The sequence below is a fragment of the Anser brachyrhynchus genome (genome assembly GCF_964034855.1).
Source record: "Anser brachyrhynchus genome assembly, chromosome: 10".
NCBI lineage: Eukaryota > Metazoa > Chordata > Aves > Anseriformes > Anatidae > Anser > Anser brachyrhynchus.
In genome coordinates, this window is record NC_137705.1 from 6,894,267 (window position 1) to 6,918,848 (window position 24,582).

At 45.7% G+C, this 24,582-nt stretch overlaps 1 protein-coding gene across 43 annotated transcripts in view; it reads left to right on the forward strand.

The window, feature by feature from the left end:
• MAGI1 (membrane associated guanylate kinase, WW and PDZ domain containing 1) overlaps window positions 1-24,582 on the forward strand; it is a 324,072-nt gene that overhangs the window by 272,663 nt on the left and 26,827 nt on the right. For all 43 annotated transcript variants that reach the window (XM_080605680.1, XM_080605687.1, XM_080605681.1 and 40 more), the window contains 2 exons: window positions 15,384-15,415; window positions 21,758-21,974. In XM_080605680.1, coding sequence (XP_080461806.1) covers window positions 15,384-15,415; window positions 21,758-21,974 — 249 coding nt within the window. The remainder of the gene's footprint in view (window positions 1-15,383; window positions 15,416-21,757; window positions 21,975-24,582) is intronic.

Sequence of the window (24,582 nt, forward strand, 5' to 3'; positions counted from 1 at the left end):
GTAAGCTGGGGGGCAGGTGCTGAATGCAGCCCCAGGCAGCCCTGGGAGGAATGTTGGATATGAAAGCACTTCTCTGAAACCCTCCCAAAGTGTTTTGATTGTAGTCAGTTGGCAACCAAGGCCAGTCCATTTAATGGAGGCACGCTGCTTTCTGAATTTGCAACTCTGGTTTGTTTTTGAAGTCCTTTCAAGGATTGGAGGGCACCGATTCTGCAATTAATAGCAATCCCGGAGAAAGCAGTGCCTTTCTTATACTCCTTCCTTTGCAACTGCCTACTGTATTTTTGTATTTTGGTAGTAAATTAAAAAGTACAGAACAGAATATATTAAAGAGTTCTGCAATTTTCGAGGTGTGAGTTCCTTAGAGACTTTCAATACTAGATAGGTTTAAAAAATGGACCACAGTCTCATGATTAATATATGTATTTTGGAAAAAATATGGTTGGAAGAAAGATAGCAGCTATTATTAATCCTCCTTGAGAGCACATATATATCTGGTACCACCATACATTAATTATTTGAATTGTGGCTGACATTTAATAATTCTCCTTGTGCCTTGAAGGCATAATGAAAAGATTTGATGAGGAAATAAAAGCAGAGTTTTAATAGGATAGTAAATAGTTCCCTGGTAATCTTGCTGAATCTCATATATTTTTTATTGAATTGAGGTACTAAACACATGTTGAACATTTGCTGTCCCCTTCCCACATAGGTGCCATATCAATCTCCTTGAGCTCCCTCCCTCCCTCCCTCCCTCCAGGTCCTGACATTTCTCTCTCAGTGCAGAGCACTTGCAGCTCCAAATTTCATGCTCTCATGATACAGGACTCTGAAACTGTGGTGGCCCTGGATCCAGTTAGTCATTGAAATGTGGTTTTCTCCCCCCACCCAGAAGAAAGCTGGACTGAAAGGCACGGAGGCTGTGGCACGCAAGCCAAGCAGAATACACACAGTGGTAGTAGCCCACCATCAAAACCAGTCAGGTTTGTTAAAAGGTCGAGATGGAGGTGGCTAAAACATACTCAACACCCAGTGCTGCTGCACTTGGGTCCTCTCTCCAGAAATTTTGTCTTGTGTTAGCTCTGCGAAGTCTTTTGTCAGAAGTACCATCCCCAGACAACGTGCTGCTGTTTCTTGTGGTCCGATTACAGAAATGCATTTGGCCCCTGTGCCTGATTCAGGGCTCCTGAAGCTGTTCTTCTTCAGCTTCGCTGACAGTTGTCCTTTCCTCCTCCTCCCTCTGGTGTCCAGTGAAGAAAGTGCTCAGATGCTGCCAGGCATCCTTGCGTTAGCCTAGCATTTGCATTCAGCCAGGCTTTGCACGAAGCATCCCTGTAACACTACGTCTGGTGCTCAGAGCTGTCGAAAGGATTTGTCAGGAGCGATTACTAATCAGGCAGAAAAATATCAGCAAAAGACGGGTAATATACAGGAAAAGCTCTGCCTGCTCCAAGCTGCTCGTGCGCTCCCAACAACGAGGTTTAATTGTTAAAATGCAAACCCGCAGCCGCCGAGAGCAGCCTGGGAAATATTTCCCGTAAGGCTGGCTTGGGGGAGCAGGCGAGTCCTGCAGGTGCTCCGAGGGAGGAGCAGAAGGAGGGTTTCAGGGAGGATGGAGCCGAAATGCCCCCTCTGCATGCTCAGCTGCTCGTGTGTCATCTGAAAATCATTTGTGGGACTCACATGAGCTTTTGGGGGGGGGGAAGGTACATTAAGGGAGGGATGATGTCATGTCATTTGTTTGCTTTCGAGAGGCCCCATGGAAGACTTGCCTTACCTATGTTCTGTTTTCAGTTTATTTTCCCCTTTCTCCTCCCTTCCCTAGGGCTTGATTATATTCTTGCTATTGTTTTCCTATCTCATCCCTACACAGTGCTGGAAAAAACTCCCTAAGCCCATCTCACGGTTTGGACTTCAACATTCGAGGGGCTGAGGAAGGATGAACTCAGCGCAGGGGCAGGGGCAGGGTGGCTGCTTGGGCTGTACCTGAGAGCAGATTGAAAAGCTGCCTTTGCTCAGCAAAATGAAGGGACGGAGAGGGGAAAATTATTGTCTGTAGCTATTAGGCAGGAGAGAAAGAAGATTCTTAAACCAAAGAGATCTTGGCTGAAGAGCAAATGGGTGTTGTCTGGCCGTGAGTAATTTAAAGCGGTAATAAGAAGGAAGTGCCGACCCATCAGAGTCTGTAAGTCCAACTGGAGGAGGCAGGAAGCCTTTGCTGGCTGAAGGTGAAGCTCAGCAGGTTTGAAGGGGTTACGACACGGTGCTTGCACCGGAGGAAGAGATGCTTGGCAGCACAGGAGGGCCGTTCGAGGCCTCACTACATGGAACTGCCTGCGCTATTGGTTGCAAAATGCAGAATTAAGGAGATGTTTTTGTCCCTGCGATGCACAATGCCACTGCACATCTCATTTATTTTGAAGAATTATTGTTAACAAGGCCACAAAAAGGCACATCTTTATTTTGAGTATTTGTAACTGAAAAAGGTTATTTAAACATTGAACCTACCAAGTAAACAAAGTACTTTTCCACCCCAAAAAAGGTAATGTTTGCCACTTGAAATCCATTTTTCATTGAAATCTTGTCGATGCAGAGTAATTGACTGAAATCAGCAATTCTCAAATACCTCACCATTCTGCATAGATTCCATTTGTAATAAAAGCAACATTTTGTCAGAATAATTTCCCTGCTTCCCAAGTGACTTCTGTTCCAGGGAGCTGTGTCTGTGCTAGGGCGGGCAGGGGGCTGCTTCAGAAGAAGTTATTCTGCAAAAACTACTGGGCTGTATTTATCTGGGTCGGTAAGAACTAACATTTGTCTCAGTGAAAGCAGCTGCACGTTTTACTGATGTATTTTGCAAATTACCTCAAATTAAAAAGGATTATTTTTTTTCAATTTTAGGTTAGTCTTCAGTACAAATCATCCAACGATACTGTGACTGCTTTGTGCTGGGTTACAAGACTTAGGCTGAGCAGTCTGCATGCGGGTTTGAATGGGCAGTTTCCTTTCCAAGCATTCACAGCTGGTGCTCGCTGGCATCTTTATTGACCAGAAGGCTGAAAGTAGCATAGACCTTGAGCCTGATCTATGTAATCCCCTCAAAGGTGTGTTCCCACTTCACCGGAGATCAAAGCAAAAGTGTGCAGTTGAGATGTCACTCACATGTCACGTGCAGATCAGTGCAGTTTCTAGTTGCTTTCCCTAGTGCCAAATTCACATGAAACCAGGGAACAGAAATCACTCTTTCGAGACATAAATGGTACGAATGTTGGAGTTTCAGAACCGCGTGTGTTTTATGGGAAGGGGAGACTGAGCAACATCTACCTGTGTGAATGCCATCAGTGGGCACCTGAGTGCTAACCTCCATGTAAAAGCAGTCAGTGGTGAAATCTCTGTTTCGGGTTCTGTAGAATGGAAGGTGGTTGTGGGGAGAGATGAGGCAAGAAGAGGGGAGGCCTCTGCTGGGTAACCCTGCTCATTTGCTCCTTGACTCAGCCGTAAGAAGGTCCTTGCGATACATAAAACTACAGCAGAGGTTTATAGCAACAGAACGAAATTACAGAGCTTGAAAGCAATAAACCTATTAAGTCTGCTTAGCTATATGAAGCCTCCCTTGCTGTTCCAGAGGTACTCTTGGCGTGTGAGGCTAATTAACCTCCACCACTTCCCATGGAGAGGAGTTAACTCCTTCCTCGTGTGCCAAAAATGAGTGCTGGACTCAACTGCTCTGGACTCGAAGGGTCTTTCAGTAGCCTAAAATGGAAGGACTTTTTTTTTTTTTCTCCTCTCCCTCTATTTATCTTGTGTTTAGGCCCGTGAAACATAATACAATAATATAAAGATTTTTGTCTTTTTCTGTATGCTGCTGGCTGCAGCTTCAGGCACCCCCCAGCCAGGGCAGAGAGAGTTAGAAGATCCTTTAGACACGGTGGGAAAGCTTTACAAACAATATATCATAACAACTTATAATTGCATGCACATTATAACAGCGTGATTGAAATCAGACTGCTCTTTGAGATCTAGAGTGTCAAAATACAATGCTTGGGCGTAAGTTACAGCGACACTGAGCACAAGTACCCAAACCGAGTGAGATCCATTACCACTGCTGGGTTCAGAGGACATCTCCTCCCTTTTTTCTGCCCCCACCACAAACCCCTCTCAGTCTGAATTTTATAAGTGAAAATGTTGTCTTTGTACTTGTTTACTGAGATCCCTCTACCCCCACAGAAAGGGAACTTTACCTTCCTGTCCCCACCAAAAGTGTTGGAAAGCAATCATTGAGTGGTAAGAGCCAAAAAAAAAAAGTCTAATCTCACAGTGTTGGAGTTAGAGCTCCTTTTCAGTTGCTATCCCTAATGATGTAAAACCATGGTAATTAGAGTTGCAATCAGCTATTCAGTAGAGGCTTGAACTCTTTTGAACAAGCCACTCACTTCTGTTTGCCCTTTAGGCTTGCAGTGAAGAGCGAGCTGAAAGTCATGCCACTTCTGCATCTAGCTGCCAGAAAATCTCAAACTGCCTTAGCAGCTGCTGAAGTAGAGGAAAAGCGAGTCCAAACTGCTCTTAGGACAAAATCACAACCTGGGAATCGGATGACCGTTACCACAGAGCATGTTTGCCTGTGCCAAAACTTCTGGAAAGGGAAGAAAAGTTCAGGGTTTCCAGCAGTGTTTTCGGTTCTCAGCACAGAGGGCGCAGAGCATTACACTGGGGTCTTTGTCCCACGCCTGGATCCGCAGGCACCCCCGTGAAAATCCACCTCCCTGAGCTCGGAGCTGCCGGTAGGGATCGTCCTGCAGCCCTCCCTGGCAGTGGGTTTCTTCTACCCCCTAGCCCACCACGTTGTGACATCTTCTTCCCTCACCAGAAGCAGACCTAATTCCTCTCTGCCATATGGTGTGCTCAGCTCACCTCTGCGGTTCTGAAAACCCCATTTCAAGTCATCTCAATTCTTTCTTGCCTCAGCTTCCTTCCCTTCTGTCAACCACCCAGCTCCCAGTGCTCCCAGTACCTTCTGCTCAGGTGTCTCCCCTCACGCCTGCTGGCTCTCAGCAGTTTGTCACTCCGTGCAGGTTATTTTGACGTGCACACTGTAAAACACCTGATATTGTAGTGCTACTAACACCATCCAGAAATAACAGGTGGGGATATACTTTTTTTTTTTGATCGCTCACAGGTGCACGTATTTATTTAGTAAATTATGTTAAAAATGAGAATCACAGCATGTTTAAAGAAATATATGTACATATGTAATGCCAAGATTTATTTTTCTAGTTCTTTTTTTCTGTTTTTCTTTTTTTTTTTCCTTTTTGTAATGTCAGGGCTATTGCTTTGCGATTCCAGACTTAACGTATTTCCTGATTTAATTGGGAACTTATTTGGCATTTAAAAATCTGCCTTCGATCATTTTCTGTTGTTTAATTTTGTTACTATTTCCTTTAAATAGATTTGCCTTCAAAGAAGGAAATCAGATAAGTAAAGTTTTTGTCTACAAAATGCATAAAAATGAAATATTTTTAAACATTTTGCAATGTTATCTTTCTGTTTTCAAAAAAATAGATAATCCTAGTACAAACACATTGCTTAAACACTACATCAGGTTTAATATAATTTCAACACAAGCTGCCTAGTTTCCATGAGTTACGGTGCAGGAGAGGAGCTGAGTTTGGAGAACCTTTGTCTGGGAGTAGATGCATCTTTTTTTCCAATCCACTGAGTCAGTCTTTGCTGTTCTCTTCTCTCTGTTTAGCAGAATTATATTCAAACAAGGCCAAAAAAGTTGATGAGACTTTAAAACAAGTTTAAAGCAAGTTTTGATGTCACATTTACTATTCTCTTACAGTCTGATTAGGGACCAGTATATCAAGGAGCAGGTACAAAAATCAGTTCAAGTCAAGAAAAGATGAAATAAAGGAAACATTACACATTGTGATATTTTTAATAACAAGTTTGAAGTTCATAGCCCTTATTAGGATTGCTTATATGCATGCATTTTGATGCACTGTGCAAGTTAATTTTCCTCTGAACAGCACCGGAGCATTAGACGTGCCTTTTTGGGGCAATGCAGTGTATTGTTATGCAGCACAATACACTGATCACTGGTAATTGGTTTTGTAAAGCAAGCTAGCAGGAGCTTGTTTTTCTTTGTGATAAAAATAAGCCAAACTTTACATTTGAAATCAGGTCGTCTTATAAATAATGTAATATTTGGGGATTATGCAGTGTTTTTCTCCTTCAAAGTGCTTTACAGGTGTTAATCTTAGCGACATTAACCGTTTGGTTTTGATTATCTGAATTTGCAAGGCTTGGGACAACTGTGTTTTTACCAAAAACATGAAGTTCTGGTGCTGCCGAAGTTCATGGCAAGGCTCCCATTAGACTCCAGGAGGCAGTAGGGTTTCAGCAAGGTTTTGAATGCCTACAAATGCCTGTAGCCACAAAGGATAATTGTTGGTTGCTTTTTGAGGCACCTTAGTGTTCGATGTGCATTACTAATGTTGATACAAACAGTGCATTTGCAGGAACTAATTAATTAGCCTTACCAGGTCATGCTGGAGTTTCTCAATGCAAGGCATCCAGTTGAAATAGGAAGAGACAAATTCAACTATCGACCTCAGTAAGCCCAAGCACTTCATTTAAGGCCCCAAAACTCCAGATATAAAAATAATATGTATTATTCTGTCTTTTTACCTCAAGCCTCTAGTATTCATATTAATTGCCTTTTCAAAACCCCAAAGGTTAAGAAACTTCAAACAATGCATATATGAGCACCTGACTCCAAAAAACAACGGCTTTATATTTTATTGCAATCCTGATAAGGAAGGAAAATGGGCATTGCTGGAATGTGGGCATTTTAATTGCCTGCAGAATTTCCAGCTCTTGCTGGTGTGGGGCATGCAATGTGCTGACTCTGATCTGTACGACATTGGAGGCACAAGTGTTTTCCCCCCAGCTACCCTTCATTAACTCCGTTTGGTTCTCTTCTAGAAATGAGTAAGCAAATGGAGAGATGCCGGAAATCTGCTTTTTGGGTCAGCGTTAGTTTTGCATCAGTTGCCCTGCATTTCTGTGGCAGCACGGCCTTTCTGTGCTGTAGCATGTGTCCCCCAGACATGCGTGTCACCGAGCTCCAGAGTCACCGGGAAGGGCAGAAGAGCACCGAGCGGTTGCTGATTCATTGCATGGCATTTTGTAACATGCTAACATGCTTTGCCTTAATTTTAAGGGCTGAGGTAATTTCCTAAAGTTTTGAGCTATTTCATGAAGTGTGCCTGGAGGCCAGGAGGAAACCTGTACTTTGATTATTAAGGAGATGAGCGATTAACATATTTGGATTAACAACATCATTTCAGGTTCGCATAATGCTGCACGCTGACAAGGCGATAGCGGCGCTGTGCACGTTACACACTTGGCTGCCTTTCTGTGGCACTGGATCTGCTTTAAAATCAGTAAGAATACCAAAGCGATTGCTGAACGCTGGAAGAAAAAATGTCTGAAATCTTCTCATCGGGATGTTTTACTGCATGAACCGCCTTATCTGTCAGAAAGCAGCTCGTTCTTAGATGAGAACAAAACTGGGGGTTGCTTAGCAAATGGAAGGCGAGAGCTCTGAAATTCTTCCCAAAGCCTTTTGTTCTCCCCAGCTTGAGGTTTTGAAAGTTGTGGGTTTGTTTTTTTTCCGCCTCATGTTTTGATTTGGTTTTGGTATTAAATGCCGAAGTGGTAGAAGTGGAGCAACTCAAATCCACGCAGCGTTGGTCTCTATCAAATGTGATGTGCTGTAACACAAGGTGGCACAGCAGAACCTAGTGCTAGGCATTAGATAAGGCAGATTTAACTAGGGATGTGCCTCCCACATCTTCATCAGGATTTGCACAGCAGGAAATGGAGCAGACTTGGAGCTGTGCAGCTCAGAGGGTTTTATTCCACCCAGTTTTTCCTCCTACCCGTTTGTGCTGCCTGTGTGGCATTTGGGTGTGAGTGTACTTGTAAATAAGGAGTTTTTATCAGCCACGCTGCAGGTGGGTGCGGTGGCTGCTGCCCTGATTTGGCATTATAATAACCAGTCATAACAGAATTAATGAGCTATCAGAAATCCAAGAAAGGGCTTTGTTTATCACTGTAATTAACTACATTTGGAGAGTCATTAAAAGCAATAGCAGGTAGGCAAAACTGAGGAAGAAGGATAGTGTTATAATGTACTAGTGGATGGTTTTGTTCTGAGACAGATTGTTTTTAAATATATACCCTTCTGTTTCTAAGTCTTTTCTGAATTTAATTGTGGATTTTAATTTTTTTCCCCTACCCAGCATCAGGATTTCCTTTTTCTTCCTTTCTGTGTTTCTTTTCCTTGATCAGGTGTGATGGTGGTAGGAATTAGGACTGTACCAGCCTTAAGGCCCTGGTAAAGCGGCGCCTTTTGTGTTGCCAGGAGCCTGCAGCGTGCCGTGTCGGTCTGGGAGAGCTGGCAGGCAGGTAGACCAGAGGAACTGGGTGGAGGAGGCTGAGCTTCGGGGCACTGGCGCAGCTGGCTGAGGATGCTGGGGACACAGGAAGGTGATATTGGGAGGGATGTGGCAGGCGGATAAGGGTCCCAGAAGTTTTGTCTCCATCCTTATCCTCAAGGGTTAGTTTCTGAGATGCACAGTTACAGATATCGAAGTATACTGGGTTACTGATCCATTTTTATAGAGAACTGTATTGTAAATTGATAAAGTCATGGCAAATCTGTTGTCCTCTAGTAAAAAAATTCTGTCTTGTGCAATGTGTGCATGTGCATACCCCAGGACAGAATCTGGCTGAGCATGCTGTAAATATTATCATATTACTAAGGGATGTTACTTATTAATTGCAACAGCAAACTAATGCCAGGAGGGCCCTATTTGCAGGCATCCCCTTTGTACGAGCTGCTGACCAAATATGAAATAAGAGAACCTGCCGTAAACCAAACAGGTTCGAGCATGTGGATTTACACCTTTTAACGGTGCTGCAGTAAGTCTGAAGACAAACACCCTCAGGAGATAACTCTGGATGTGACAACAGCAAAATAAGTTTTTTCCTCTAGCAGCGTGCTCCGTGCTGAGCTTGGAGAGGCACCTGAGATGGGCCTCCGGGTGTCACCTCCCTTTGGTGCCCGCATGGCCATGCTCTGGGACAGCCAGCTGAGGAGATGACATTTGGGACTGGGCCTCTCCGAGCTAGAAATCAAACCCCTGGTTTATTATCACTTAATTTCAGGGACAACAGAAATTGCAGCGCACTGAAAAAAATGTGACATGCTCTAAAAGTAAAGCATGCAAGTCGTAGGTTTTGTGGGCTTGTGGTAAAGGGTAAGTAGCTTCGTGCATAGCCACTTTAGTATATGGAAATACATATAAATTGATATTGTGTACGCATGTAAATTTATATTATGTACACATGCGCTTGCACATATGTATAAAGGACACGAAGGTTTCTAATTACTTTCCAATTCCGGTGTTCACCTTCTCAAATTCCTGATGTTTAAGAAATTTAATGTCTATGTACATATTTGTTTAAATATTAACAGAGATTTTCATTTAAGCAAATGACTTCAACCGCTCGAGCTTTAGGAAGAACTCTTCATTTAATGAGCTTCATAAATAAAATTCTAACAACTGCTGACATGCTTCCAGCCATTGGCTGGATGGGTAATGGTTGCACTAATTCTCAATCACTTTATTATCTTACTGTCTTGGCTTTACCGTATGTATCTTACTACATAGTTAAATTTATATTTTTGTAGTAATTAAATAGCATTTTATTGGCCTATATCTTCTTTATCACTTCTGCAGTCAGTTCTGGTTTGAGATGCTGCAAATATGACTGGATTTGCAAATGAAGGGAATTGTTTTGCATCCTGACCGAGAATGACTAATTGAAGTTAATACAATTAAACATCTTTAGAGCACCTAAAGCTGAAATTCTTGTTAATGGTGATAATATACTATGCCTCATTATGCTTTTTGCTAGTGCCAGTGGGTTAATAATGCCCGAGATGGTCTCTTGAAAACAACCCATTCCTAGCATTAGCATTCAACATTAGCATCAGAAACGTGGCATTTTTCACTTTATTTGATAGCTACCAATCTTGATTTATGGCAGGGCTAAATTCCTTCAGTGTGAATTATTCTCTCACGTAAAGCTTGCATTGCAGAGCTGATTTTCTTGCTAGCACAGCGATGCTCTTGTTATGCAGATCACAATGATGGGCAGGAAAGTTGTCCAGGAAGGAGGCAGGGGTTTTCTTCTTGGTGGAGCTCCTTACGGCTGTGTGCAGACTTGGGTCTCTTGCTGCCAATTACTCTGGTGCGTTTCCTTGATCTTTGTTCACTCTGGAAAAGATCAACTTCCCTCCATTTTTTGTTAGATAGTTTTTGTCCTTTATTAAAAATTCTTTGGCAACGGATTATACAGAATCAAGGGGATTGCTTTGTCACTACCACCTCGTCTCCCCTGCCCCCAGCAGCACTAATGGCCATTAGCGTTAATTATTTAGAGTTCCTTCTTTTGCACACAGAAAACAGTGATCAATGTGCAATGCCATATACTGTTGTGTACCCCCTGATTCCGGTACTTTACCCCTCATCTTTCGCAGTGTCTGTTTCCTTTGATACAGCCTTTGGCTTTTATTCAGCACAGTGTAAGCAGCACTGTTTAGAAAGCTAGTTATTATTTTTTTTCCCAGGCAGGAATGTTTTCTCTGCAAACGTTAACCTTGTGACACAATCTGAAATGTTTCTTTTCTTGTGTTTTTATTCATCTCCCCCTAATTTTCAGCTGTTGTGCATTCTGGGCTGCAGACCACACAAAGGCAAAACCAAATGGGTGGCCTCTTCACCTGGGCTCACCTATGACGTTTTTGTTGTAGGATGCAGGTGGTCCACAGGGTGTCCAGATTGGAAATGTTAAACAGTCATGGGAAGCGAAGATCCTGTCTCAGTTGTTCTGTTTCGTCATGTGCAAAAACACCCAAACACTGGAAAGTGTTGAGCAGTTGCCACAGAGATTGTTAGCAATAAAATAAATAAGATGATATATCTAGGTTCTGGGTGGGCTCTTAGCGACTTTCAAGCACCTTTGTCCTGTGGATGGGTTGTGCGAACTGGTATTGTTACAACTTCAGCTGGATCCCGTTGAAATACATACCTATAATACGATAATATAAGTATAATACCATAAATATATATTTATATTTTATGTGTGTGTGCATATATCTACATATATTTATGTTACAACATATATATATGTGTGTCATATACATGTATATAAATATATATATTTGTTGGTGGTAGAGGGAGAAGTGTTCGCTCCAACTGACGTTTGCATAACTGAGCTGTACAGAGGGGATGACTGGATGTCTTCCTTAAGACTCAGCCTTTGATCGTTTTAATCCACTGTGTCTCAAATGTGATGTGTTTGGTGTCCATCTGGGTAATTTTTGAACATCTGTGGTCTTCTGAGGTCTGTCACCAGAGTCCGGCCCAGGTTATGGTACAGGTTTGTAGTTAAATATCACGATCTGTACGTGCTCAGTGAAACAGGATTTGCCACGTGTTGTGGTCTGCCCATGCTACTTTGGTTGCATAAAGACAAAAGGGGTTGAGAAAATGTTCTTGTATAAGTTGAGGACCACTGCGTGTGACAAACAGCAACACCTGGGGGTGACTTCCCTGTTTTGGCCCTGGGCTCTCCCGTGATCCCATAGCGTGTAGGGTTGGGGTGCTCACAGCTTCCCAGCACCAAAAGGTTTACCGCAGAAGACTGCAAAATTATCACATGCTGAATAATATGAAAGGAACTGGCTTGCAACCTTACTGCGTGCACTGCATCATTCACAGCATAATTTGGTGTCACACAGCAGAATATTGCCCGTGATGGGTAAAGGCATAAAGAATGCTGGAGTCATGGTACAAAACTTGCTTAATGATTTGCATTTTTTTCCCTGCGTTACAAAACATAGTTGAGCAGATGGATGCAGCCAGCTGTACATAGAGCTTTAGGGAGTACTGGAGAAAAAAGAGAGAGGTTTTGTTAAGATAAATGTAATAATCTCTGTGATAATTAGTTTAATTTAGATCCTTGCATCTGACTCATTTTTGACTAACCTTGTATGAAGCCTTTCTTCCCTTACTGACGAGTCTGCGAATTTAGTGTGATTACAATCCCTTTTTTTGTGCTTGTGGATTGCTCGCTGATCACTGGTATTTTTCATTAAGCAGTTGCTTTATTACATTGTTATTTAGAGGAGAGTAATTTGTGTTTTCTAATTAATTTAATTCCAGTCACATTCTGTAAGTAGCTACAATGAGCCCATTCAAGGGGGTTTGGGTCATATTGACATTGTTTACCAGATGTGCCGGTTTGTTTTAAAACACTGTTAACTCTGCGATGACACCAGCCCCGCTCGCTTGCACTGCTCTGCCTTCCGTCTTCTCTAATCTGCACCTCCAGAAGCCCCCAAGATTAGGAGATGCATTTACCGTGCTGGTTGGAGATGTCCACGTGGATTAAATCACAGCGGAACCGCACTGCCCACGGTGTTGGTACAACCATTGCTACTCCCTTGTCAAATTTGAGCGGGGAAAGGCAGCAAAGCCTTGTGGCTTCTCTAGCTGGGGGTATGAATGCCGTGACTCTGAGCACCAAAAATTGGCAGAAATGCCAGGGAGATGCAAAGCGTTAAGTCCACGTGTGGTCCGTCTAGCTCTGAAAACTCATGGGAAGGCTTCAGGAGAGGATGGGCAGCCTCCAGGATGCACACAACCAGGCAAGGCACAGCATGAGCAGTGCCTGGGTGGCAATGGGATGCGGTTAACGTAATAGAAAGATGAATGTTGTAATTCAGAGTTGACACCATCCCGAATTCAGAGGCGTGGGCACTTGCGTATGCTGTAAGCTTTTGGGAAAGCTCATCGTTTCCTTGCTTGTGGCGCTCCCAGGAGCTGGGGCTTATGCAAGCGCCCTGCGTTCGTCACTGTTAAATAGCACATCCTTTCCATCATCTGAGCATGAAAACTACGTGTTACACCTATCATTTGCTCGTTTGGCCTGCTGCGTCAAGAACCGAGTCCCTAATTAGGTGAATAAATAACTTCGTTACAGGAAAATGTACAGGCACGTCATTCCCCTGACTGTAAGCCTGTCCCACGTACAGCTAACAATATTTGTGAACGTGTTCTGCAGCCACTTATTTTAGTAAAAAGTCAATTACTGCAAATTCTGCAGCAAACACTGGTACAGAGCAGTAACACCGTTAAGATTCATCAGCCTCTAAAGGACCTGCCAAACAATGGCCTTGTGGGCATTTTCCATCATTTTTCAACCATTTTCCATCTCTTTTAGATTGGAAAAGTTAAAATTAACGACAAACTGTGAAGAAAAGGTTTGTTCGGTAGCTCATAGTTAGTAAATTTTAACATTTAATGGTTGTGATGCAATACAGTAAATTCTGGTACAGTTTGAACTGACGGCCCAGCTGCATCTCAGCTTTATATTTTGCAAGGGACATTTAAATCGCTGCAATACTTCTTCCGGCTCATGTTGGTCTGCCAAGGGTGCGTGCATGCAAGGAGCTCTGTCCTACCTATTGATTTAATAGGGAAGAGCATCTCTTGAAAGGGAAGAGTAAACGTGTGTGCATGCATGTGGAAGGAGGGGGAGAGAGAATTCCTGTCCGTGTGCTTCTGTCTATGATAAATGATGCCTGTTACAAATGTGGCTCGCCGTGTATGTTATTAGTGCTTTACTCTTTAAGTCTATTATGCAAACCCAGTCACTGCCAGCGGAAACGGAGCTGCAGCCTCAGTTGTTCAGTTCAAACAGTTTTGATGTTTCGATGGCCCTCGATCAATCAGTGCCTGGAGGGGTATCTGCTTGTGCCTGGGAGCGCACCGCGGTGACGTGCAGAGCGCGGATGTTCCTCAAAAGCAGAAAACATTTCATTTAAAATGCTCGTTACAGTTTTCAGCCCTGTCTGCGAGCAGGCAGCAGTGAGCTCTGTTTATCGTTTTTAATTGTGGATCTTCCCTATTCAGAACTAACATTTCCCTAATTACCTTAAAATGAGCTTCTTCCTAGGCACATTTGTAATTCGCTTGCATCACTTATTTTATTCTCTGTGCAAAAGTTAGACGAGGGCATGGTTTTTAGCACAGACAAAATGCATGAAGTAGAAAACATAATGTGGCATAAATGCCACATAAATCACATCCTAAAGACAAAAGCAGATTTCAGACGTCTGAATTACTAAGCACTTAGTGTGGAGGGTAATCTGTGCTTTAGTTTATGGTTCTTTTCTGGAGTGCCACGCAGAGCAAAATGGGGGGGCTCCCTCTCCTCCGGCAGCAGAGGAGGAGGAGGACCATGTGCGGCGGGCCCAGGAGACAGCTTTTCCTGCACTGGGGGTAAACTCCCCCGGACAAGCGTCTCCTTTGCTGGGAACGGAGCCACACAGAAGTAGTCAGTACAAATCCCACTTGAGTTCCTTGGCTCACGCTCATCACAGAGCGAGCAAGAGGCAGCTCCAAAATGCAGAATTGTCCTTGAAAAAACCTTCTCTGGGGCCATCCCAGTTGTTCCTTCCTTTGCATCGCCTCCAACCTGTGTAAGCCCCCCTCTTCCCTAGCATCCCCCCCAGGGTCAGGACACTGGCAGCGTTGTTTTCAAGCCACAGCTCCCTGAAATTGTAGCTAACAGATCAAATCTCTGGCTTCAGAGATTTGTACTTAGGATGGACAGGAAGGAAACGTGTTTTCTCAGCGGCTTTCACGCTTTTAGGGATAAAAGCTCACTCCCCCGTGTGCTTTTGTTTTCCTTTGCCCAGCCGGCACCTCCCAGCTCGAGCCAATGTAGGTTTTTCTTTCCAAAAAAAAAAAAAATCTATTTCCAGAGAAATACTTTTTAAAAAATCAACCTGTTCCCCCTGTGCTGCTGTGATTGGCCCGGTAAAATCGACAAGGCGATGGCGTCAAAAGGCAAACATCCTCGGCTTCGTTGGGAGCCGAGGCTCCCGTTAAGCCAGGGGGGGAGCGTTGGCGATTCTGCCCAGGCGCTGGGGCTCGCTCGGCGCCTGCCGCGGGCTGTGGGTTTCTCTCGCAGCCTGCCAGCTGCTGCGGCGCAAGGCAGCACAGCTAATGCAGCGCCAGCGCTCCCCCCGCGCCCTCGCTCCCGTCTCGCGCTCGCGCTGCCTCTCCCCGGGCTTTTGATTCGATATGAACAGACTGGGAACTCCGGCGCGAGAGGGAAAGCTGCCCTAACTCTGCAGATGGCCACGTTCGGATGAAAACACCTAGGCGGTTTTTCTCTGAGGGAAGGTAACGTTTCGCTGCTAACGCTCATTTTTTTCCCTTGTTGCCATTTTTCAGGACTGCCGGTCCCAAAGAAGAGCCCAAAGTCGGTAAGCACTTTTTTTTCACCTACTATTTTTGTCTGTCTGTCTGCTTTGAGGGAGGAGGGGGTGAGTTTGGTTTGTTTTCGTTGCGGGCTTTGATGGCTTTAAGTTGTCTTTCTGTTGCAGCCGTGATTACCTTGCGCAGCTTGTGCTGCATGGGGAGACGAGAGCGGGATGCAGTGCAGAAGAGGGGCTGGTTTGCAAATAAAGCCTCAGGTTTACAGATCCCCTTCCCTGGCAGATGAGCTTCTCTCCTGTTTAACTTACCAAAAAAAAAGAGCTATTGTTTCCTTTTGGAAAGATGGGAGGCTCCACCTTCTTGCCAGATAGCGGTTTCTGTCGGGTGTTTGTAGGCACCGACCTTTTCCATTAACTCCCTGAGTTTTCCCGAGCACCCTCGGCTGAATTATTGACAGAACGTGACAGCATGTACCTTGCCGAGAAAGACAAAGCCCGACCGGAGCGTGTTTGCAGTTTCATGTGAATGCAGGCAGCTCTCCGAGTGCTTGCTCTGGAGGCATTTTCCTTCTGAGCAGGATTGTGCTGCAGGTGTGAGTTTTGATATTACAAAGAAAAAAATCGGGCATTTTCTTGTCCTGCCTGATCTTATTTCCATGTAAAGCTGTTCGCCGGATGACATGTTAGCTAATAGCGTGCTAGCTGTGAGCTAAAGTGTCATTAAAGCTCCGTGCATGATATTGTAGAAAAAAAATTAACGTGCTATTTATATGCAACGAAAATAAATGCGTTATTTTTAAAGGGAATAGAGCACTTAAGCTTGAAAGTTTCCAGTTTGCTGATGAGAGGAAGGGAGAAAAAGAGCTTTGGGGAAGCACAGTGCATGAGGTCTTTGCCGTGCTGCGAGACCATGCGAAACTTCACCGACACTCCCCCCGGGTGCCAAAACCTGCAGCTGGGCGCCCGCCGCCTTGCTGCAGAGCTGGGCGAGAGCCTCGCCAAGGGTCTGAGCAGAAGGCTCCCGCTTTCCGTACGAGTTCTCTGTTCCTCCCAAAAGAAAGCCCTGAAATAATTAATGTGATTCTGATGGCTTAGGGCAGCGCTGATTAAAGTCACGTGAGCCCAGGCCTGTGCCGTTGTCAGCTCGCATTAATGCGGAGAGGCAGAAGCGCGGGGTGTGCTCCCTCGCAAATCACGGGCATGTCAGACCCTGTGCGCTCGCCTCTGTGTCGTATGCGGAGATTAATTCAGCCCTCGGTAAGACAGAAGCCAGCGTGTGAGATGTACGCGGCTGGCACGTTTCTTTTCTCTGCCTGCACATTTTTCCCCGGTCGGAGCGGGAGCTGCTGCACTCGCTTCGAAGTCTGGCTGCCAGCACTAAACCAGCCCTGCTGAGCGAGTCTCGGGCTTTGCCCCACGTGTGTTCGGAGTCGGGGAGCTGGCTCCTGCCAGCAGACACCTGTCTGGGGAGCAGTGATGCTCCCTGAGAGTCTGAGCGGCAGTGAAATCGGGGTAATCCTGCCTCGGGGAACAAAGCCACTGCTTGCAAACAGGTGCAGCACTGCAACGGCGGTTTTCCTCCTACTTTTAGCTCGGAGGAGCTGGCCAGCCCTGGAGAAGCAGCCCCTCGCGTGCCTCTCCTGAACCCATCACCTTGCTCTAGGCTCCCTCCAGTACATTTTACTACAGCCCCAGGCGATGCTGTCGCATCTGAAGCCGAGGATTCACGAGAAGCAGAGCCTCCTATTCCCGCTGCCTGTCTCCTATTCCTGCTGCCTGCCCGCGGATCATTTGCATCGGCAATTAGCCGCGCCGTGTTGCACCGCTGCACCACCACGCTGCTGCATTGTGCGGCAGCTCCAGCGAGCGGCCGCCCCTCGCGGGGGCACAGCGGGCATGTGGAGCCCCTGCCTCCATCCCCGGCATCAGTGACGTGCAGGGGCTGAGCACAGAAACCTGCAGCAAAACCCCTCGGGGAACCCACGGGCAGGGAAAAGCGCTCTTGTCCTGGCGGAGCAGAGCCAGGCCTGCCCACTGCTGTGCTCCCCGCTGAGCACAAGCTCAGGTCTTCATCCTCTGCTCCTCTCTGCTCAAGTGAAAAGCCCGCTCTGGTTACCCCCTGTCCTTTCCCAAATCCTTGGTGCACTCTCGGCTTACTGTCTGCAGCTGTCCCTTTCTTCCGCAAGCCCTATTTTCAGCTGTCGGCCCCAATCCCGTGTTCCCAAAAGGCTGACTTCAGGCTGTTGGGCACATCCCAGCTTGGAGAAGGTGTCGGAGGCCCCTGGCGAGGTTTTGTTCATGCTGGAGCTGTGGCAAGGTCTGGGAATACTTTGCTACCTTGAGCTCAGTTTTCCTGGGTTGTATTTTTCAACCTGTGCATCTTCTGATGAGCTTTGTTGTGTTTCTTTTATTTTAGGGAGGACTTTTTAACCTTGGTGAAAGAGCCAAATTAGATTAAAAAAATATATCTTGCGAGCCAGATCTTCAGATCTTGAAGTTTGCAGCCAAACAAGGGACTGGGCACTTCCCTCCCCCTGCACTGCTACCAAGGATGCATCCACAGCAGCTCTCTGTGCTGCTTTGTTTCCAGTTTCCCATTGATGCATCTTTAAATGCAAATGGACAGTACCTTTGTATTGACTGTCTGGGGATATAAATTTTCAGCGTGAAAGTTCCGTCTAGCGTAGCAATTTCCCCTGCAATTATCCTGGTATAACATGGATGAAAACAAACTTTTCTCTTCTTTTCTATTTCCTTTTTTTTTTTTTTTTTTGCTTGCATCAAAACACTCCACAAGGGGGCAAAGATTCTCATTCCCAGCTCTGCTTGCTGTCACCGCCAGCACCAGCTTCTCCAAAATGCTCTCGAGCACAAACTCTGCAGCTCGATCAGCGGCAGACAAGATCACTGCAGGGAAAGTGCCAAGCTCCTCCAAAAAGCTTACTTTTCTCTCGGTACAACGTCAGCCTGGCTGAACTGTGGCCCAAAGTGCGATTCCTGTGCACAGCCTGTCCCTGCAGAGAGACTTGCCGTGTATTTTGGGTGGCAAGGCAGTACCTGGGGCTCCGCTTCGTGCCCTGTTTTTGTCAGGAGAAATCGCTTCGCAGCACAATACGACACATCCCTCTCCGTTCAGAGAGCGTTTTTCCCCACCGTGTAATGCCGAGGGAGCCAGCAGCTCTCCCCTCTTGCCGTTTCATGCCTGGGGACTCCTGTGCCAAGCCTTTGGTGTGGGCTCGCTGCAGGACACGTTCCCTGCCACCGCCGCCTCTCCGCTGTTGGTTTCTCGGCCTGCCGCAGCCGTACAGGGCCCCAGGCAGTGGTTAGTGCCCCAGCCCTGTCACAGGTCTCCGTTGTTTTAGCAGTCCCCGTACAAAGTAACAGCTGATTGCTCTTTAGTTTAGCACGAATGACCAATGGGGCTCTGCCGTGTGGGGATCTGCAGCATCTTTCAGGCTCTTGTACGCTTCTGTAATCGGTTTTCCTCCTGCGTCCCTTGAAGCCCAACAGCTCCAAGCTCCTCAGCTGAAGATTTGAAGGCCTTTGCTTTTTGCTTCCCTCCCTGTCATCAGAGGATGGCGAGGTGCTCAGTGCTCAGGGACTCACGGCGGGGTCAAGGAATCCTAGAAGGCTGCCGTGTCCCAGACACTGACCGCTGCTGCCTCCTCTTCCCACTCCAGTGTCAGGGGTGCTCTGACGTGGGTATCTCAGTGCCCCATGCTTTTGTAGCTGCTGTCAAAGTCAACACGGTTCAGCTGGTCTGCTTCTCTTTGCCCTGAAAGAGGTGGACAGCGAGAGCATCGCGGGGTGAGGTCTGCAGAGGTCTGGCCCCAAACAGCCCCTGCTCAGCTGGCCCTGGCTTGGCTGCCTTCTGCCTGTGTGGGAGCTGCTCGGTGTGGGCAGTCGGACCTGGACCCAGGAGGATGGGCCCCAAAGCTAGGAACAGGGCAGGAAGCAGAGGATTCCACCAGTGTAATGTTGGCTCAGCTCTCTGGGGAAAACTCAGCCTTTGCACCAAGGCGCAAACTCCATCGTCTGGCCAGTCCCCGTTTCAGGAGCTCCTTCGGAGCTGAAGCTGATATAGCACGTGAAAAGATGTTTGTGTCCTAATCTAGTGATGTGAGAGTCGATTAACGTTGTCTTGAATTAATTTAATTGCATATATCCATGATTTCTGTGGTTGTCTTCCCTTTTCTCTGCTCCCTTCTTCAACTCCCAAACTGAGATATTTCAGGCTTTTAAAAGTATTTTTGTTTGGAAAAACAACTGTCCCTCGGAAAAAGTTTTCCCCTATTTCTTGGAAAATGTCCGTGTATTTGCAATTGCAACCCTGGTTTAATTAGAGGTGGTTTTGCTTGAGATGAGCTGACACTTCCATTTGCAACCCAAATAGAAAACAGAATTCGTAGTTTGTTCAGTGTTTAGACCTTCCATATCATAAAGTGAGAGCACTCTTGGAAGTGCAAACTTGGTTTCTCTTTAGATCAGAAAGTTTTCAGAGAGTTCTTAACGTTTCCCTGAGGGTTGAATAAAGCTTTACATTTGAGTCCCTCTTCTCTAAGTTCTGTAAACCAGCTAGTTCCAGTGACATTGGCCTGAAGTTTCACAGGATGCTTTTAGTTATTTTAGTAGTTTGGCCAAACAAACAAAACAATCCAGATGGTTGAACTGAGAGTTGTAATGTGGTTTTTTTTTTTGTCTCTTTTTTTTTTTTAAGTTACAAAGGAGTAATTATCCACAGCATAGATGTTTTTAAACTGCTTCATTTAAAAACTGAAGGGCTGCATGAGTTAGCTTCTTTTACCACTTAAAAAGCTAAAAATGTTTGAAATTGGTTCAGATATTTGTATTTGAAAGTCTGTGGATGAGTAATCACAGCAGGTATGTTTTGTTCAAAATTACTTTAAAGGACAAAGGCAATTTCACATTCTAGTCAATTGAGACATCATTTAAAAAATGCTAGTGGTGGATCAACGACGTGAATACGGGGCTGCGGTGTCAAAGCCATTTGGGCTGTTGGAGCTGGGTTTTTTCTCGACGTAAGCCCAAAAATATGTGCAATTTAAAAAAACAAAAAAACCAAAACAGGACTACTGTTAAGTCTCAAAAAGGTTGCTTTGATGTGGTGACTTTCTCCTCTGTAATTAATTCAGCCCTGCTGTGATGGAGCTTTGCCCACCCAGGGTTTTGCATTCAGCGTACAGGAGCGGGTCCCCAGACCCATGTGCGCTTCAGCCCCCGTGCTGCCCTGCTCTGGGTTTGCCACTGGCTCTTCCCCCTACCCCGTCTTGTTTTTTTTACAGAAGGGTCTCTCAAAGCAGAGGTTCCCGTTGCAATGTTTTCAGGCACCACCTGCCAGTAGGAGGTTTTAGTTTTTTTTATTTTTTTTTTGCCTGAGGTTTCTAGGTAGCGCGTGGGTGACCCCTTGTAGCCAGGGAATGGTGGCCCTTGTACAAGCATCGTGCTGGTTCCCTGCGCAGGTGGCAGGTGGGACTCGACCTGCATGCCAGCCCAAGGTCATCTCCAAAGAGCGTTTAAAAGCCTTTGCTCTACGGTTCGGGGAGCTCTTTTTGAGGGAGGATTTTGCTGCATATTGAGTAGCGCAAATTCTGGCGATGCAAATGTGACTTGTGCTTCATCTGAGCACACCGGTGTGAATTTGAGTCAAGAGTTATGTACCCTGCCTAGCTAAATATTGAGCAGACAGAGCTCTTGACACACTGCTGTTGAATAAGCTTTGAATTTAGGCAGATGCGTTTTTTCCTGTTTTAAAGTGCTCAGTTAAAGCAAGGAAATCAAACAGCAAATAGACATCTTCGCGTTTGTGAAGGTCTGCTGTAATCCTCAGGATGCTCTGGGGAGCAGAGACATGAAATTGGTACTCTGTTGACAGCCCAGTCGTGTTGTGGGGGTTACAGAGGAAAAGTGATCTTTCATAGTAAGGACTGTGCCTGCATCTGTTTCAGGGGGACTGTTTATGTTTTCCCAGTGGAATTTGGTAGTTTTTCTGTTTTCTTGCAAGCTCACGTTAGACCCTAACGTGATTCAGTTTTTCTGACTTACCGTAGGAAAAAAAGAAGTGCTCTGAAACTTGTAACCTATAATGAGCTTTAGATTTGTTTTATGTGCGAGATGCAGAACCGCATGTTTTTTATGATAAATGACTTTGTTTTGCATATCTCTTTCTGTCAGTCTGTCTATCAAAATCTGCCATCAGGGAGTTTAACTGTACCCAGAATTAACTGGTGGCAGCAAAACTGTGATTTATATATTTACTTCTGTGCATGCAGAAACCCTGATCAAAGAAGGGAGAAAAATTGATGGAAAACACCCACTCAAAGACCAATAACCGTCTGTTCTCTCTCTTTCCTCTCGCTTTCTCCCTTCCAGCAACCACTTGAAAGGAAAGACAGCCAAAACAGTTCTCAGCACAGCGTCTCGAGCCACCGCAGCGGGCACACCGCTTCCCCCGTTCACAGCGCGCAGGTGCTGCCGGACTACGCCGCCGCCGAGCCGCCCGCCGCGGATCAACCGGACGGCTCTGGGCAGAAAAAGCCAGATCCATTCAAAATCTGGGCCCAGTCCAGGAGCATGTATGAAAGCCGACGTGAGTATGAAACAGGTGTGGTTGCCAAGGCTACGGCTCCGGCAGCTGCGCTCCCTCTCTCTATTTTCCTTGCAAAGAACTGCATCTTTTGGATTTGTGTTAGAAATATAAGGCTTCGGTTTGTTAATCTCTTATCTGTCAGTGATTTGTACCTCACAGAGTTGAAGCTTCCTTTCTGGTGAGGATTGAGATTAGATCATCTCCAGGAAGGGGCACTTAGACCAAAGCATAATTCTAAGAATCCCATTAAAATTAAAGACCATTTTTTCCCCTTTTTTAGTTTGTTTTTAAATTAAACTGAAGGAGAATTTCAAAGTTTGTTATTTAGATCCTAAGCTCTGTTTGGGGGTTAAGACTCATTGACTGATATGCGCAGGAATTTCAGTAAGGATGGGAAGTATTTAGTTTGCTGAAATTCATATCAGATGCTTTCCAGTCTCACTCTAGGGAGGAGAAAATCCAGCTAAGCCATTTTACTTTAACCAGAGTAGACACTTTAGCAATACAGCTATCAAATGCATATTGTAAATGGCTTTTATGGCAATTAATAATCTGCACACTTGTCTATTAGTTCAGCAGGACTTTGGCTCTGCTCCAAGGCAATAAATATGGTTTCAATCAGTTTCTTCTCCAGAAATAAAATAAACATGCTGGCTTTGCTTTAATTGCACTGCTGAAAATGATCAAATCTGCAACAGCTTCTTAAAGAAAGAGTTAAAGAGTATTAGTTCATTTCCGAAAGCAATGGTTCTTTTGGTTACTGTAAGGGGAGATTCAAAGTCTTGGTGCCATGAGAGTATCACCTGGAGTTTGGTTTTATTCTGCTAACTGGAAATTGGTAGAAACGGTCTGAGATGAACGCTACCCCAGAATGAAAAATGGTAGGACTGTTTTTTTCTGACCAAATGAATCACTTCTAAATCTTATGTCCTGGAAAAAATTAAATCATGAGTCACAGTTTCTTGGCTGAAGATGCATCTCTTCAGATTGAATGTCTCAGCAATGCAGTTTGTAGGTGTCTCAGCTTCTGTGCACTGCTTCCTTTCCCTCTCCAGGGACTAGGTGCATTCCTGACCATGCAGGCTCTTGGGTTCAGTCATGCTGATCTACAGTGAAGTGCAGAAACTGAACTTGCACATGCAGCTCATTGAAATAGAAAAAAGGGCAGAGAGCTGAGGAGCAGTGACTTTTCAGCCCGGCAGAGCTGCAGGCAGAGCTCCTCCTTCCCCAGCCCACACGGCCGAGGCCAAGGCTGTCCCATGGCACCAGCATCACCTTTGCTCAGCTCGCCTTCCTGTAGGCACCATGCTGCCGTCTCCTTTGACCCCCTACAGCTACTTAGCTAATTCCTAATTAACAGTTTAACTCATACTAATTAGTCATTAGTATCAGCTTAGCAGCCTTAACTCCTGCCTGTCTTTCCCGATAAAATCCTGAGGCTGAGATGGAGAAATCCTGAAGGGCACATGCAGGCCGTCATCTTCTGTGGCCACCTCCACCGCCATGTGCTAAATCCTCGCTCTTTCCTCGATGGCTGCAGGTATCTCGTAGAGGTTTTATCCCTGTCTGTGAGTAGAGCCCTTCCAGAGTCTGTTTCACCATCTCTTGACCCGCTGGTTTCCCACACCTCGTCTCTCCCTGTGCCACAACCCTCTCTGCGCAGGCCTTGCTCTAGTTTGGATCTGCTGTGCTCCTTCAGCATCCCTCTCGCAGCTTGCCATGGCCAGCATCTCTGTGCAGCGGGCCGGTCCTCTTCTGTTGCTTCAGTCCTCGTCTCCTGCCTCTTTTACCAGATGAGACCTCCCTGTTTGGACATCAATGCTTTTCTACCGCTTTTTTGTCCTCTTGTCATTTCCTTCCCAGGAAGGTGTTTTTTGAGACTTGCTGGTTTCATGCATAAGAGATTTTTTGGGTAATGTCAAAAGTGTGATGAGGCCATGTCTCTTTGTATTCACGTACCACTATAAGTCTGCAAAAGCCTTTGGATTTGAGCCCCTAAGCTGAAGTGAAACTTGTTCCCTGGGGATTAATCTATACTCTTGCCTCGTGGTGGGGCTTCGCTGCACCTAACAAAAGGTGAAGAAAACGAGGAACGTGATGGTCTAAGTGAACAAGGCTGCTGGACACGCTGTATTTCCTGTTGCGGTCTGATCCCATAGTGTGACTGGTGGGTTCTTCTGTAGGTCAGTGGTCAGCTCTTGCTCCTTCTTCCACCAAGCCCTCCCCTTTCGTCCTGCTCCCCAGTCTCATGAACGGAGACCGTGGTTCACAGCTGAAACCCAGCATCTCCTCAGCTTGGGGTGAGCCACTGTGTTTCCTTCCCCGTGTTTGGTCTGCATGAGAAGTGGGCAATTATTAGCTGCTCTGTTATGAATGTGAATCATCCCTTGGAGACTTGCTTCCCAAGCACCAGCTGTGTGGCTCTTGGAGTGCTCTTGATATGGAAGAAACTAAGCCCTGGGCCTTGAGCTTTGCTGACTGCTCCACGTGTGCTGTTCTTTGTGGTTTCACCCAGCTGCAGTTCAGTTTAACTCCAGTTCCTTCTTTGGCTGCAGTGGTACGGTCATATCGTTGCGTCTTTGCTTGAGGACCCGTTTCCTTTGGCTTT